General features: G+C 52.6%; 1 protein-coding gene across 2 annotated transcripts in view; it reads left to right on the top strand.

The window, feature by feature from the left end:
- The first annotated feature begins 516 nt into the window (after nt 1-516).
- COL6A2 (collagen type VI alpha 2 chain) overlaps nt 517-11662 on the top strand; it is a 22450-nt gene continuing 11304 nt past the window's right edge. For both annotated transcript variants that reach the window (XM_029959569.1, XM_029959570.1), the window contains exons 1-21: nt 517-625; nt 1372-1970; nt 2703-2723; nt 3422-3487; nt 3990-4043; nt 4132-4176; nt 4365-4391; nt 4658-4684; nt 4783-4827; nt 6187-6240; nt 6637-6699; nt 6945-7007; nt 7739-7828; nt 8648-8710; nt 9096-9158; nt 9290-9352; nt 9915-9977; nt 10399-10449; nt 10815-10850; nt 11227-11289; nt 11493-11555. In XM_029959569.1, coding sequence (XP_029815429.1) covers nt 520-625; nt 1372-1970; nt 2703-2723; nt 3422-3487; nt 3990-4043; nt 4132-4176; nt 4365-4391; nt 4658-4684; nt 4783-4827; nt 6187-6240; nt 6637-6699; nt 6945-7007; nt 7739-7828; nt 8648-8710; nt 9096-9158; nt 9290-9352; nt 9915-9977; nt 10399-10449; nt 10815-10850; nt 11227-11289; nt 11493-11555 — 1725 coding nt within the window. In that variant the 5' untranslated portion in view covers nt 517-519. The remainder of the gene's footprint in view (nt 626-1371; nt 1971-2702; nt 2724-3421; nt 3488-3989; nt 4044-4131; nt 4177-4364; nt 4392-4657; nt 4685-4782; nt 4828-6186; nt 6241-6636; nt 6700-6944; nt 7008-7738; nt 7829-8647; nt 8711-9095; nt 9159-9289; nt 9353-9914; nt 9978-10398; nt 10450-10814; nt 10851-11226; nt 11290-11492; nt 11556-11662) is intronic.

Raw genomic sequence — 11662 nt, 5'->3', positions numbered from 1 at the left:
CAGTCATGTCTCTTTACAAACAGCTTTGCAGCCACTCTGAGTTGGAGGTGGAAAGGACCTGCTGCATGCACATACACTGGTGGTCTGGCCAGGCAGGTGAAGAGAGAGGAACATGGATGTGTGCATCTGTGTGGATCAGGGGTGATGGAGCCAGCACGGGCATGGGGTGGTCAGGCACACACCTGGAGAGAAAGCATGGAATTGGAAGGTCCTGATGCACTCTCCATAGTTCCACCACATAATCCCTCCCTGGCAGAGAAGCTAAAGCAGTTTTAAATAATTCATGCTCCAGTAAAGGAAATATTTTAAACACCTAGCTTTCAAGTCAGTATAAAAATCTACATTAGTGGCCCAGTGATGTGTCCCAGTGAAAGAGAAGTCTTCTTTGTCACAGACAGGGTTTTCAAGGAGCATTGACTGGCTTCTGTCATCCCAGCAGAGTTAGGAGGTTGTGCATCATGTTTAACATGTAACTTGTGTTTTCCCACAGGCATCTGAATACCCTGAGGGACTGCTGAGATGTTCCGACAAGCCTTGTTTTCCACTCTCCTTTGCGTGGCTCTAGTTCCTCTCCACGCTCAGCTTGATGTGGACAATGGAGATGTCAGTCCTGTTGCCTGTGCAGGTATTAACCCAAATAATTTGGGTCACCTTTATGGGCAGCAATTTTAACAAAAGCAGTGGCCATGATGAGTTGTAGAACCTGCTTGCAAGGAACTGACAGTGGGGCATTCCGCCTCTCCTGCCCCTTTGCACTCCTGTGGTAACAATCCATCTGTAGAGAACACTGTCCTCCACCCAAAATCACAATTCTGGGTTTGCATTGGACTGCAGAGGGGTAGAGATGGAAGAGCTGGGGTCTGCCAGTGGAGATGGAAGAGCTGGATGGGGTCTGCCAGTGGTGGGCTCTCCCAGCAGATACAGTGACAAACACCAGTTCAGTCTCCAGCACTCAGCTCTCTGTCTGATGCCATAAAATTGTTCGCTTTAGATGTGATGATTTCATCACTTTTCAGTTGCAATGCAGAGGTGATTTACTTGTCCAACCTGACTTCTACAAAAAAACCCAAGATTTTCAAGATTGATTCAGTACTGAGCAGTGCTGTGTTAATGGTTGGAGTCTATGATCTTAGAGGATTTTTCCAACCTTAAGGATTTTGTGGTTCTGTAGCAGATCTTAGAATTTAGAAGTCCTGGGCACTGGGGAGCCACCTAACACAAACACAGATGTCAGTTTGTGACTGACAAGTCCCTAGACCTACGTGGGACTTGTGCTTTTTCCAGGACTGCACTTGGTCCAGGTTTCTGGGGGACAGTGCAGGGGGGTGCATGAAGTGCTCTGACATGATCTGAATAATTGTCTCCATGCAGAAAAGAGGAACTGCCCCATCAATGTCTACTTCATCATTGACACCTCAGAGAGCGTTGCTCTGCAGACTGTGCCCATCCAGAGCCTTGTGGACCAAATAAAGCGGTTCATCCCTGTGTTCATCGACAAACTGGAGAGCGAGCTCTACCAGAACCAAGTCTACATCACCTGGCAGTTTGGTGGGCTCCATTACTCAGATGTGGTGGAAATTTACAGCCCTTTAACAAGTAGCAAAGACATTTACCTGCCCAGGCTGTCCGCTATCAACTACCTTGGCCGGGGCACCTTCACGGACTGCGCCATCTCCAACATGACGCAGCAGATCCAGACCCAGATGGCCACCGGCGTGAACTTTGCCGTGGTCATCACCGACGGCCACGTCACCGGCAGCCCCTGCGGGGGGATGAAGGTGCAGGCCGAGAGGGCACGGGACATGGGGATCAGGCTCTTCGCGGTGGCCCCCAGCGAGAAGGTCTACGAGCAGGGGCTGCGGGAGATTGCCAACCTGCCGCACGAGCTGTACCGCAACAACTACGCCATCACGCAGAGGGACACGCTGGACATCGACGTCAACACCATTGACAGGATCATCCAAGCTATGGTATGGGCAGGCGGGGGGGACAAGAGAAGCAGTGCCTGGACGTGGGGATCATTTACCCCTGTGCTGGGCTTTTGGCAGGGCTCTAGAGAGCACCTCTAGCAGGGAAAATGGAGTTTCTTTCTGGTACTTGCCCAGGACTCCTTGGTTTGTGCCTCTTGTTTCCTGGCACGTCTGGGCAGGCTGCCACCCTAGTCCTGGCTCTTGATGAAGACCAGACCCATACCCCATCCTGCTCCACATCCAGGGGCACATGGAAGAGTGTGCCACACAGAGACACATTGCCTGGACGTGGGGATCATTTACCCCTGTGCTGGGCTTTTGGCAGGGCTCTAGAGAGCACCTCTAGCAGGGAAAATGGAGTTTCTTTCTGGTACTTGCCCGGGACCCCTTGGTTTGTGCCTCTTGTTTCCTGGCACGTCTGGGCAGGCTGCCACCCTAGTCCTGGCTCTTGCTGAAGACCAGACCCATACCCCATCCTGCTCCACATCCAGGGGCACATGGAAGAGTGTGCCACACTGAGACACATGCTCACCATCAGCGTAGTCTCTGAGACCCCACATATGAGGCACTGTTAATGGGGGGCTCTGCTGAGAACATCTTTGCAGCCATGGGGCCTTTACCACCTCGCTTACCTCACCATCACACAGCCCTTCGAGGAGGGGTGGGATGCTGTCTTTCCCTCGGGGCTGACCACCTTAACTGATTCTCTTCATCCTGTTTTCTCCTTTGCAGAAACATGAAGCCTACGGTGAGGTAAGTGAGCAGCATCTTTATGCCGGTGCCACACGACATAGGTTTAAGTTGCCTCAATTAGAGAAGACCAGCTTGTACCCCAAAACAGCATGGACCTCTGTGGGATGAGTCTCTGCCCACCTGTGAATCAGTGCAGAGTCTGGGGGCACATTCCCTTATCCAGTGGTTATAATGCCACACTGGACTCCCTCCCTGCCTCCCCCTCACCTGTAATGAGTTCAGGTCCATGGTATAGACTGGTTTCATCACTTTGGAACCATGTTCCTGTTCTGTAGGTGCTGTGCAAGCTGAAGCTCCTGCCCTGCTGGTACCACAGGGACAGGGTTTGGTATACAGAGGGAGGAGTATGCAGGTGATGGTCCAAAGGGCATGCCTGTGCCCTGAGGACCCCAGTGAGCAAGCCCCCCCCCACCTCTGATGCTTGGCAGTCCTGTTCTTCCTGTCTGGGCCCAGAGCCAAGCTGTAATGAACCTGCTCATGGAAACTTTCTGCTCTTAATTGATGGGCAGCACTTCTCAGGGTGCTTGGTGCTACCCCAGCCCTGGCACAGCTGGAACCACAGTAGATTTTAGCCCTGACTTCATGAGAAGAGGTGTGTGGAAAGCTACGGATGCAGAGATGAGCTGGGTTTTGGATGCACATGAAGCAGTGGCATGCTGTTTAATTAAACACCTCCTGTTTAATTCCTTGTATTAAAGTGCTACAAGATGAGCTGCCTGGAGATTGCAGGTCCACCTGGTCCCAAGGGATACCGAGGGCAGAAGGTAAGTTGCTCTAAGCTGTGGGAAAGACAATAATGCCCGTGCCTGCCACAACCACTGCAGCATGCCCTAGACCCCAGCTCAGTTGCCTTCTCAAGTAACCCTCAGGTGGTAAATAACTCACCAGCATCTGTCTTGGCCCTGAGAGACACAGTAACACACAGCCAGCACTGGTGTGCCCATGTCTGTGCCAAGGCTGCCAGCAGTGCAGAGGGACACCCGAGCATTTGCTGTGTACCTCCAGCACCCAAGGACAGCAGGAGCGAGGCAGCAGCTGTCCCTGAGCTTCCCACTCTCAGGAGCAGAGCTCTCACATGCACAGTGTCCCACTGTCCTGCCCCAGCTCTGTGTGCTCCCGTCCCCATACAGTCTTTCCCTGACTTCCCCAGAATGAAGGAGGTCCTGCTCGGTTCGAGCAGCTGCAGGGAGCAGGATGCTCCCAGAAACTGCCATTTTCTCAGTCATCACCAAGGCTGGACTTACATTCGTTTTTTTCTTTCCTTAGGGTGCAAAGGGGAACATGGGTGAGCCAGGCTCCCCTGGGCTGAAGGGACGACAGGTGAGTTGAGGGAAAATCCTCCCCTCCCTTTGCTGGGGCTACATCTCTGATGACGTCAAGCTAACTCTCCGTGTCTTCCTCCCTGAAGGGTGACCCAGGTATTGAAGGTCCCATCGGATATCCTGGTCCCAAGGTAAGAATCCCATAGCCAACGGCTGAGCTCTTTGCATGGTAAAGAAGGGGGAGCTTTGGTTCTCCCTCTCACCTGCCCATTTCCCAGCCCAGATCCCTGCGCTCTGCTGCCTCTCTTCCTGGTGCTTTCCCAGGCGCTAACACAGCAATTTTCTTCTTTTTTTTTCTGTTTGTCTTTTCTTTGTCTAGGGTGTCCCAGGGCTGAAAGGAGAGAAGGTGAGAAAGAAGAGACAGAATCACTGGCTGGGCACTTGGCAGAGGCTGTGCTCCTTTCTGATGCAAAGAGATTAACTGTAATGGGGAAGGACAACAACCCTGTAACACCATAATTGCAGCCATGGGGAGGGATTTCCAAGGGCATCCCAAAGCCTGTCTCCTCCTTCAGGCATTGCTCACGGTGCGGTAAAGTGGTGATGATTCTAGGATGCAGATGGGTGGGGGGTGTAGGCAGTGCCTCACTTCCTGTCCTGTTTTTCTCACAGGGAGAAATCGGATCCGACGGACGGAGGGTAAGAAAAGACGTTTTCTAACTTGCATGTTGTTCCAGCTACCAACCTTTGGAGTGTGTGTTAATAAATCCCTCTTTTTTTCCCCCCCTTGATCCCAGGGTGCCCCTGGTTTGGCAGGCAGGAACGGCACTGATGGACAGAAGGTAACCGGGAGCACTGGTAGCAACCCCATAACGTCGCTGCTGCTGTTTCATTTCTTTACCCTCTCTCAACCCCACGGGCTGTTTAGTTTCTCCTATGCCACACGCTGGCTTTCTGTTCTGACTGAGGTTTCTGTGACCTTATTTGCACACTATTCTGCATGTCCTGTAGAAATACACGAAGTAACTCAGGTTGTAGAAGTGAATCATAGAATATCCTGAGTTAGAAGGGACCCACAAGGGTCATCGAGTCCAACTCCTGGCCCTGCACAGGACACCCCAACAATCCCACCACGTGCCTGAAAGCATTGTCCAAACACTCCTTGAGCTCTGCCAGCCTTGGGGCTGTGCCCACTGCCCTGGGGATCCTGTGCCAGTGCCCAACCTCCCTTTTGGGGGAAGAACCTTTCCCTAATATTAAACCTAATCCCTTCCAACACAGCTTCATGCCGTTAAGTGTTGTCCTTCTGTCAGCAAGCTCTCTGCAGAACCTGGATGTGTGACCTGCTCTGTGCTCAGGCTGAGGAGGTGATACGGCTGGGTAACTTGTGTGTTGATACCTTACCTTGGTGTTAGTGACCCCTACAGGACACGGACACAGAAAGCTTTGTAGCAATTTGCTTTTCAAGGCAGTTCGTCACAGAATCTGAAATTTCATCTCTTAACTACTGCTTGTTCTTAGTCTTAAAGCCCTAAAGCCAAGTTCAGGGGCCTCGCAACAAAGTCCCTGGCTTTGTCCACTGGCCATCACATGCTGGCTTTGCTCTGCGCCATCTCATATACCCAGCCCAATATACCTGTGAGGTAATAGCACTTCTTCCCATTCCTCAAATGCCTGCTGAAGCTCAAAACCAACCTTCAGTCCCCTCCACTCTCCAAAACACTAAAGCCCTTCAGTCTCCCCCATTCTCTATCCGGGACAAGCTGTCTCAGCACTGATGACAAAGCTGTTTTGGGGCAGGGAGCACGGCAGTCCCTCTCTCACAGCATCCCTCAGGCAGTGTGGTTGCTGCACACCTGAGCTGCTTTGACATGAGATGCATGGGAGAGGACAACCGTGGACATGAGTGACCACCAAATCCAGCCTCAAGGGATGTTTCCATCACCCAGGGCACATGTGCAGGATGAGCATGCCTGAATTCCCACTGCCACTCAGAGCTTTACACTGCTCTCTCCTTCTCCACTTGTCTCTGCACAGCCCACTTCTGTTTAAGGAATACACTTGCTATTTATTATCTAGCTGATGACAGGTAAGGTCAGCAGATGATGCTAAAAATTATTAACTGTTAACCAGAAAAGCTGTGTTTTCCTTCAGACACCTACAACTTCTCAGTCTTTTTCTTTTGAATGCAATCTCTCCAGGGCAAGCTGGGGAGAATTGGACCACCGGGATGCAAGGGTGACCCTGGTGACAAGGTAGGAACCCATCAAACTCATCAGCACATCAGTTGTGTAGCTGCTGATTGAGTTACATATGTAGAGAGATGGCCAATGAGAGGTTACTGGCCTGTTTTCCTGCCAGCTGATCTGATTCCAGAGCTGGGATCCCTGGAATGGGGAGCGCAGCCTGATTTTTCTGTGCCTCCTTTCCATGTATAAGTAAGCTGGGAGCCCCTAGTGTCCCTCCCCTCCACAGAGAGAGGAGGAGCTGCCCCTTTCATCCACACTGCAACAAGCAAAAATTACTTTGGTCTCTAGAGCAACTTTCTAAGCACTGGCTTAGAAAATTTATTTTATTAGAAATTTTATTTATTTTGCAGGGAAAGTGTTCCCACTGTGAAATGTGTGGTTCTTTGTCATTTCCCTCCACAGGGCCTTGATGGCTACCCAGGAGATGCAGGAGACCAAGGTGAAAGAGGAGATGCAGGCATAAAGGTACAACTGCTCTGGACAGACAGCTGAGTGTGGGCAGAGGCCACCAGTGGGGACAGCTAAACACCATTCCCTGTATTTACTCCTAAATCCTACGCTGCTCATGGAGCCCCTAGACCTTGGGGTCTGGATCCCATCACCAGGCACAGGAGCTGAGGGAAGAGCCTTGCTGACCCTGCTCCTTGGGCTGCTCATGGTGCAGCGTGCTGCTGAGGCAGGCAATGACCATTGCTCTCTACCTGTTTCAGGGAGATCCTGGCCGGCCTGGTCGCAGTGGACCCACAGGACCTCCAGGAGAAAAAGGAAGCCCGGTAGGTTCATGCAGCGTTCAAATGCCTCCAGTGTGTCTTTCTGTGGTCTGCTCCATGTGGCACGGGGCTGGAGCAGAATCAACTGCATGACCCTGCTCAAAGGTGGCTGCATGCCAGGGCATTCTGATGATCCTGCTGCTTAGCCCACCAGCACTGAGAATGCACAAGCCCCCAGGTGGTTGAGGGAGCTCTCCCACCATATGTGTCCCCACCGGTACAATGGGAAATGGGAGAGGGGACCACACAGCGCTCCTGCAGCTGCCCAGAGCAAAACAAGGATGGGTCTTGAGCGTTCATCCAGAGCAGAGAAAAGCAGACGGATTTGGAATGGTTTATCTTCCTGTCCGATCCATTCGTAGAATCACGGGATGGTTTGGGTTGGAAGGGACTTTAAAGGTCATCCAGTTCCAACTGCCCTGAACCTGGGCTTGAACACTTCCAGGCATGGGGCTGAGATAGCCCCTCTGGCCTTGGGCAGGGCAGGATGGATGCTGTAAGGAACAGATGACAAGCCTAGGTTCAACTGATGGAGGGAAGGTGATAGAGCATCACACTACTCCAAGGCTGGAGCCCATGCTCGTAGCAGTGATATTTGGGCATGTAGAGTGTGTGGAAGCAGAAGCTGGGTGCTCATACACACCTCTGCTCGAGGTGGACTGCTTGACACAGCAAAAGGAGGGGTGTGCACCTTGACTTCTCTTCCAACAAACTATTTCTTTTTCTTCTCCAAGGGACTTCCAGGCAATACTGGAGCTCAAGGGCCTGCTGGAAACAAGGGAACGAAAGGTGAAGCAGGATCCCCTGGACCCAAAGGAGAGCCTGTAAGTGTCTGAATAGGTCTCTGGACAGTGGGCACACCACGGGAACCTGATGCAGTTCCATGGATGAGCACTGAGAAACTCCCCTGTTCAGTTTGCATGCCCTGCCGTGTACATCCCAAAAGATGTGCAGATGCTGATCTCCTCTTGTCTCTCCCATCATAGAGCAGTACTCCCATAATACTAACCATTTGTTAACCATTTCAACCATTTCAATGGTTAACCATGCTAACCATTTCACCTTAGAGAAGCATCCTGTGTTCCCACAAAGGCCTGGCCTTTTTTCTCCAGCAAACTGTTCTCTAGCAAGTTCCCCAAACCTCTGGCTTTTCTCAGGAGCTCACAGAGTCAAGATCTGATGGCCATTATGGTAGAGCTCTCTGAAAAGGGCAGTGTCACATTATCACTGGTGCCACACAGACCGAAGTTAATATGATGGGGCACTGCAAATTTTGGGGAGTGGTCTGGAGACGATGCTCCCTGGCACAGCTCCACCAGCACCACGGGACAAGAGCCCAGCCAGCTTGTGTCCTTGTGGGGAAGGCAACCTTGGATGAGCTGGAAGTAAATCAAAGTCTTTAACCCTGAGGGAATGAACCAGGAGTGTTTGTGGTCACTGTGGTGAAAGAACAGTGTGGCTGTGTCTTCCCAAAAGGAAGCATGGGCATCCCTGCTCCCCTGCTGCCAGGCACACACTCACTAAGGGGGCAGGCATACATCCCCCAGGCCCAGGGGGAGGAGGTTGGGCAACCAGGTGTCACTGTGGACATCTGTAACATCCATCTTCTCACTCCATTTATGTGACTTCCTGTATCTGCCAAGGGTCGACGTGGAGATCCAGGGACGAAGGGCAGCAAGGGCACTCCTGGGGGCGCAGGAGAAAGGGTGAGTAAAGCAAGTGCCCAGACCATTGCAAAAGAACCCGAGATGGGTGGGACTGGTGTGTGTGATCTGCTACTGCCCAGCCATGCAGTGTCCATCAGCAGAGCTGGGAATCAGAGATCCCACTGTGCTGTGCTCCGACTGTGCCCACTGCCTGCCCTGCTGGCATCAGGCACAACCTCTTCAAGGGCTTGGTCCAGGAGGGAGGTGAAGGGCACTGAAGTTCAAGGTTAAGAGACACATTCAGAGGGCCCGCTGCCCTGACACTGTTTCAAGCCAAGAACCACCAGATCTGAGAAGGGCATCAGGCCTTCTCACTCCATATGGCATTGGAGACAGACAGCATTGGAGGCATCCCTGACCAGGAATATCTTTACCCTCTTCACAGGGAGATCCTGGTCCAGAGGGTCCTCGTGGTCTGCCTGGTGAGGTTGGAAACAAAGGAGCAAGGGTAAGCATGGGGCAGGGATTGGTGAGAGCCAGGAGGAAGGGGAGCACTGCTGCCATCGGGGCAGCTTGCCGGACTTCCCTCCTTATGCATATCTGCCTCTGTATGTTCTTGTGTCTTTCTTTGCTGTACAGGGAGACCAAGGATTGCCGGGACCTCGAGGTCCTCCAGGTGCTGTGGGAGAGCCAGGCAGGATAGTAAGTCATGCTTGGGCATCTGTGTGACCTTGTCCTCCCTCTGCAGTGAGAGCTTGCTCTACTGGCATAAGCTGCCTGCACTGACCCTCCTGCACTGACCTGCATGACTTTTTCTCAGGAAGGCTCAAAAATTAGCCCAGAGGCCCCTGAATAGCCTCTAGTGCAAGGAGAAGTCTCAAGACCCAGGAGTCACTGCTTCTCCATCACTCTTGGTCCCAGGTGTTTCTATGACAATATGGAAAGGACCCTCAGGGTGGGTCACTGGGGGGGAGAGGGAAGATAGGACTCCACAAGCATCCATTCGTCCTGGGCCTGTGATTAGTCCAGCACCCCACTGTGACAGTAGTGCTGTGACATCCATGTGGCTCTACAGGACATGGGAACACAAGTGCTGAGACAGTCACTATCACAGTAAACTCATCGGGAAGGGAGATGGTCCTGCAGCACCGTCTCAAGAGCTGGGTTCTCCAGCACAGTCACCTGGGTGGCCGGGAGAAGAGATATGGTCCCTCAGGGAACATTCTCACCAACTCCCCCTGCTCTCCACAAAACTATCCTTCAGGGATCACGTGGGGACCCTGGTGACCTGGGCCCAAGAGGTGACGCTGGACCACCAGGACCAAAGGTAAAGTTCATGAACAAAACTCTGTATTTGAAAGGGTGGTGTTCCTATTTATTTATTTATTTATTTATGGGGGGGGGGAAAGGCAGTTTCCACTGCAGAAACTTTTGTGCCTTGGAAACAGAATTAGACCTGAGCCTCCCTATGGGGCAGAGATGTTGCTCTTGCTCTAGCCAAGGCAGGTCTGATTACCCCCCTCACCCTGCAGAGATTCAGGGGCACCCCCCGCATGTGACATCCCCAAGACCCTGCAAATCTTTGCTCCACGCAGCCATTCCCAATACTTCAGGGCCAGATGTAGAAGTCTTGGCTCCTGGTGGTGTCTCGCCCAGAGAGAAGACAAAAATGGCTGTCACACCAGGCTTCACAAGGTCAGAAAGGCTGGGTTTGGTATCTCATGGATCTTTTTTTTTCCCTACCAAAGGGTGACAGAGGCAGACCTGGCTTTAGCTACCCTGGACCCAGAGGGCCACAGGTATGTACTCCTCATTCAGCACACAAGGAAGTCTGTCCTGGTGGATGTTGAGAGTGGAGCTCAGCAGCCTGAAAGAAGAGGGAAAAGGAAGGAAAATGATCAGGGAGTGGTGCCTGTGATGAGGAGAAAGGGGGTTGAACACCAGGATTGAACCTAGCCACAGCTCCATCAGTCTCATGGCAGAGGTGCTGGGGACCTCAGCCTCCCTCATGGAGGTGAGGAGGTGGCTGTGCCCACCACCCCAACCACCAGCCTAAAGCTACACCTGTTCTTCAGCTTCTTACCCCTCAGTGCAGACTTTGGGTGTGCCCATTGCAGGGCCAGTACTGGTCGGGTGATGACCTCTCCCTCCTCTTCCTTTTCAGGGTGACAAGGGTGAGAAAGGGCTGCCGGGACCCAAGGTGAGTGTGTTTCTCTCCATCACCTGTTTTTTTTGTACTGACTGAAATGCCAAGGAGTTGTCTCCCACCCCTCTGGGTTAATGGCTGAGGGGCCTGTCCTCCCAGCAGCTGCCCGGGCTTTTCCCTGCAGCTGCAGAGCCTGGCTATATCTCCCAAGCCCATCTCCATTTGAAACCATCTGAAAAATTCATTGCAGAACTTCTTTTTTCTTAGTTAATGCCTGTGTAAACACTGTTTATTTGCTCTGCACTGAGCTGCTCCTTTAGAGGATGCTCTCCCAGGCCAGGCAGGCATGTGTTTGTGATGCAGCAGTGCCTCTGCCTGAGCACATCCAGATGTGCTCCATACTGGATCTGTTTTTCCTTCTATCGAGCAGGGAGCAAGAGGTGACCTTGGACCAAAAGGAGTGCCAGGGACCAAAGGAGAGAAGGGGGAACCGGTAAGCAGACTTCCCGTACTGTCCGCAGGGTCAGCATCCCCCTCCCACACCCCTGCCAGGCATGCAGGAGCTGACACTCTGCCTGCTCCGTGTCCCCTGCTTAGCAGGGCTGTGCCTGACGAGAGGGTCAGCCCCTGAACACCAGGGGCTACATCGCCAGCCTTGCTCAGGAAATATTTGACCCTTCTTTACTTCTTCCCCAGGGTGATCCTGGCCCGGGAGGCGAGCCGGGATCCCGCGGTCCACGTGGTGAAGCAGGCCTTGAGGTACAGTCCCATGGCATTGTGTCTGAGTAAATGCTGCTGGAGGGGACATCAGCTGCCAGATACATATGCGGCCTCACAGTGGGCCTTGCCTTGCCTTGCCTTGCCTT

Source organism: Manacus vitellinus, unplaced genomic scaffold (assembly GCF_001715985.3).
Source record: "Manacus vitellinus isolate BGI_N305 unplaced genomic scaffold, ASM171598v3 scaffold_20_pilon, whole genome shotgun sequence".
Classification (NCBI taxonomy): domain Eukaryota; kingdom Metazoa; phylum Chordata; class Aves; order Passeriformes; family Pipridae; genus Manacus; species Manacus vitellinus.
Note: the sequence above shows the minus strand (reverse complement) of the source record. Positions and strands in the feature narration are given on the sequence as shown.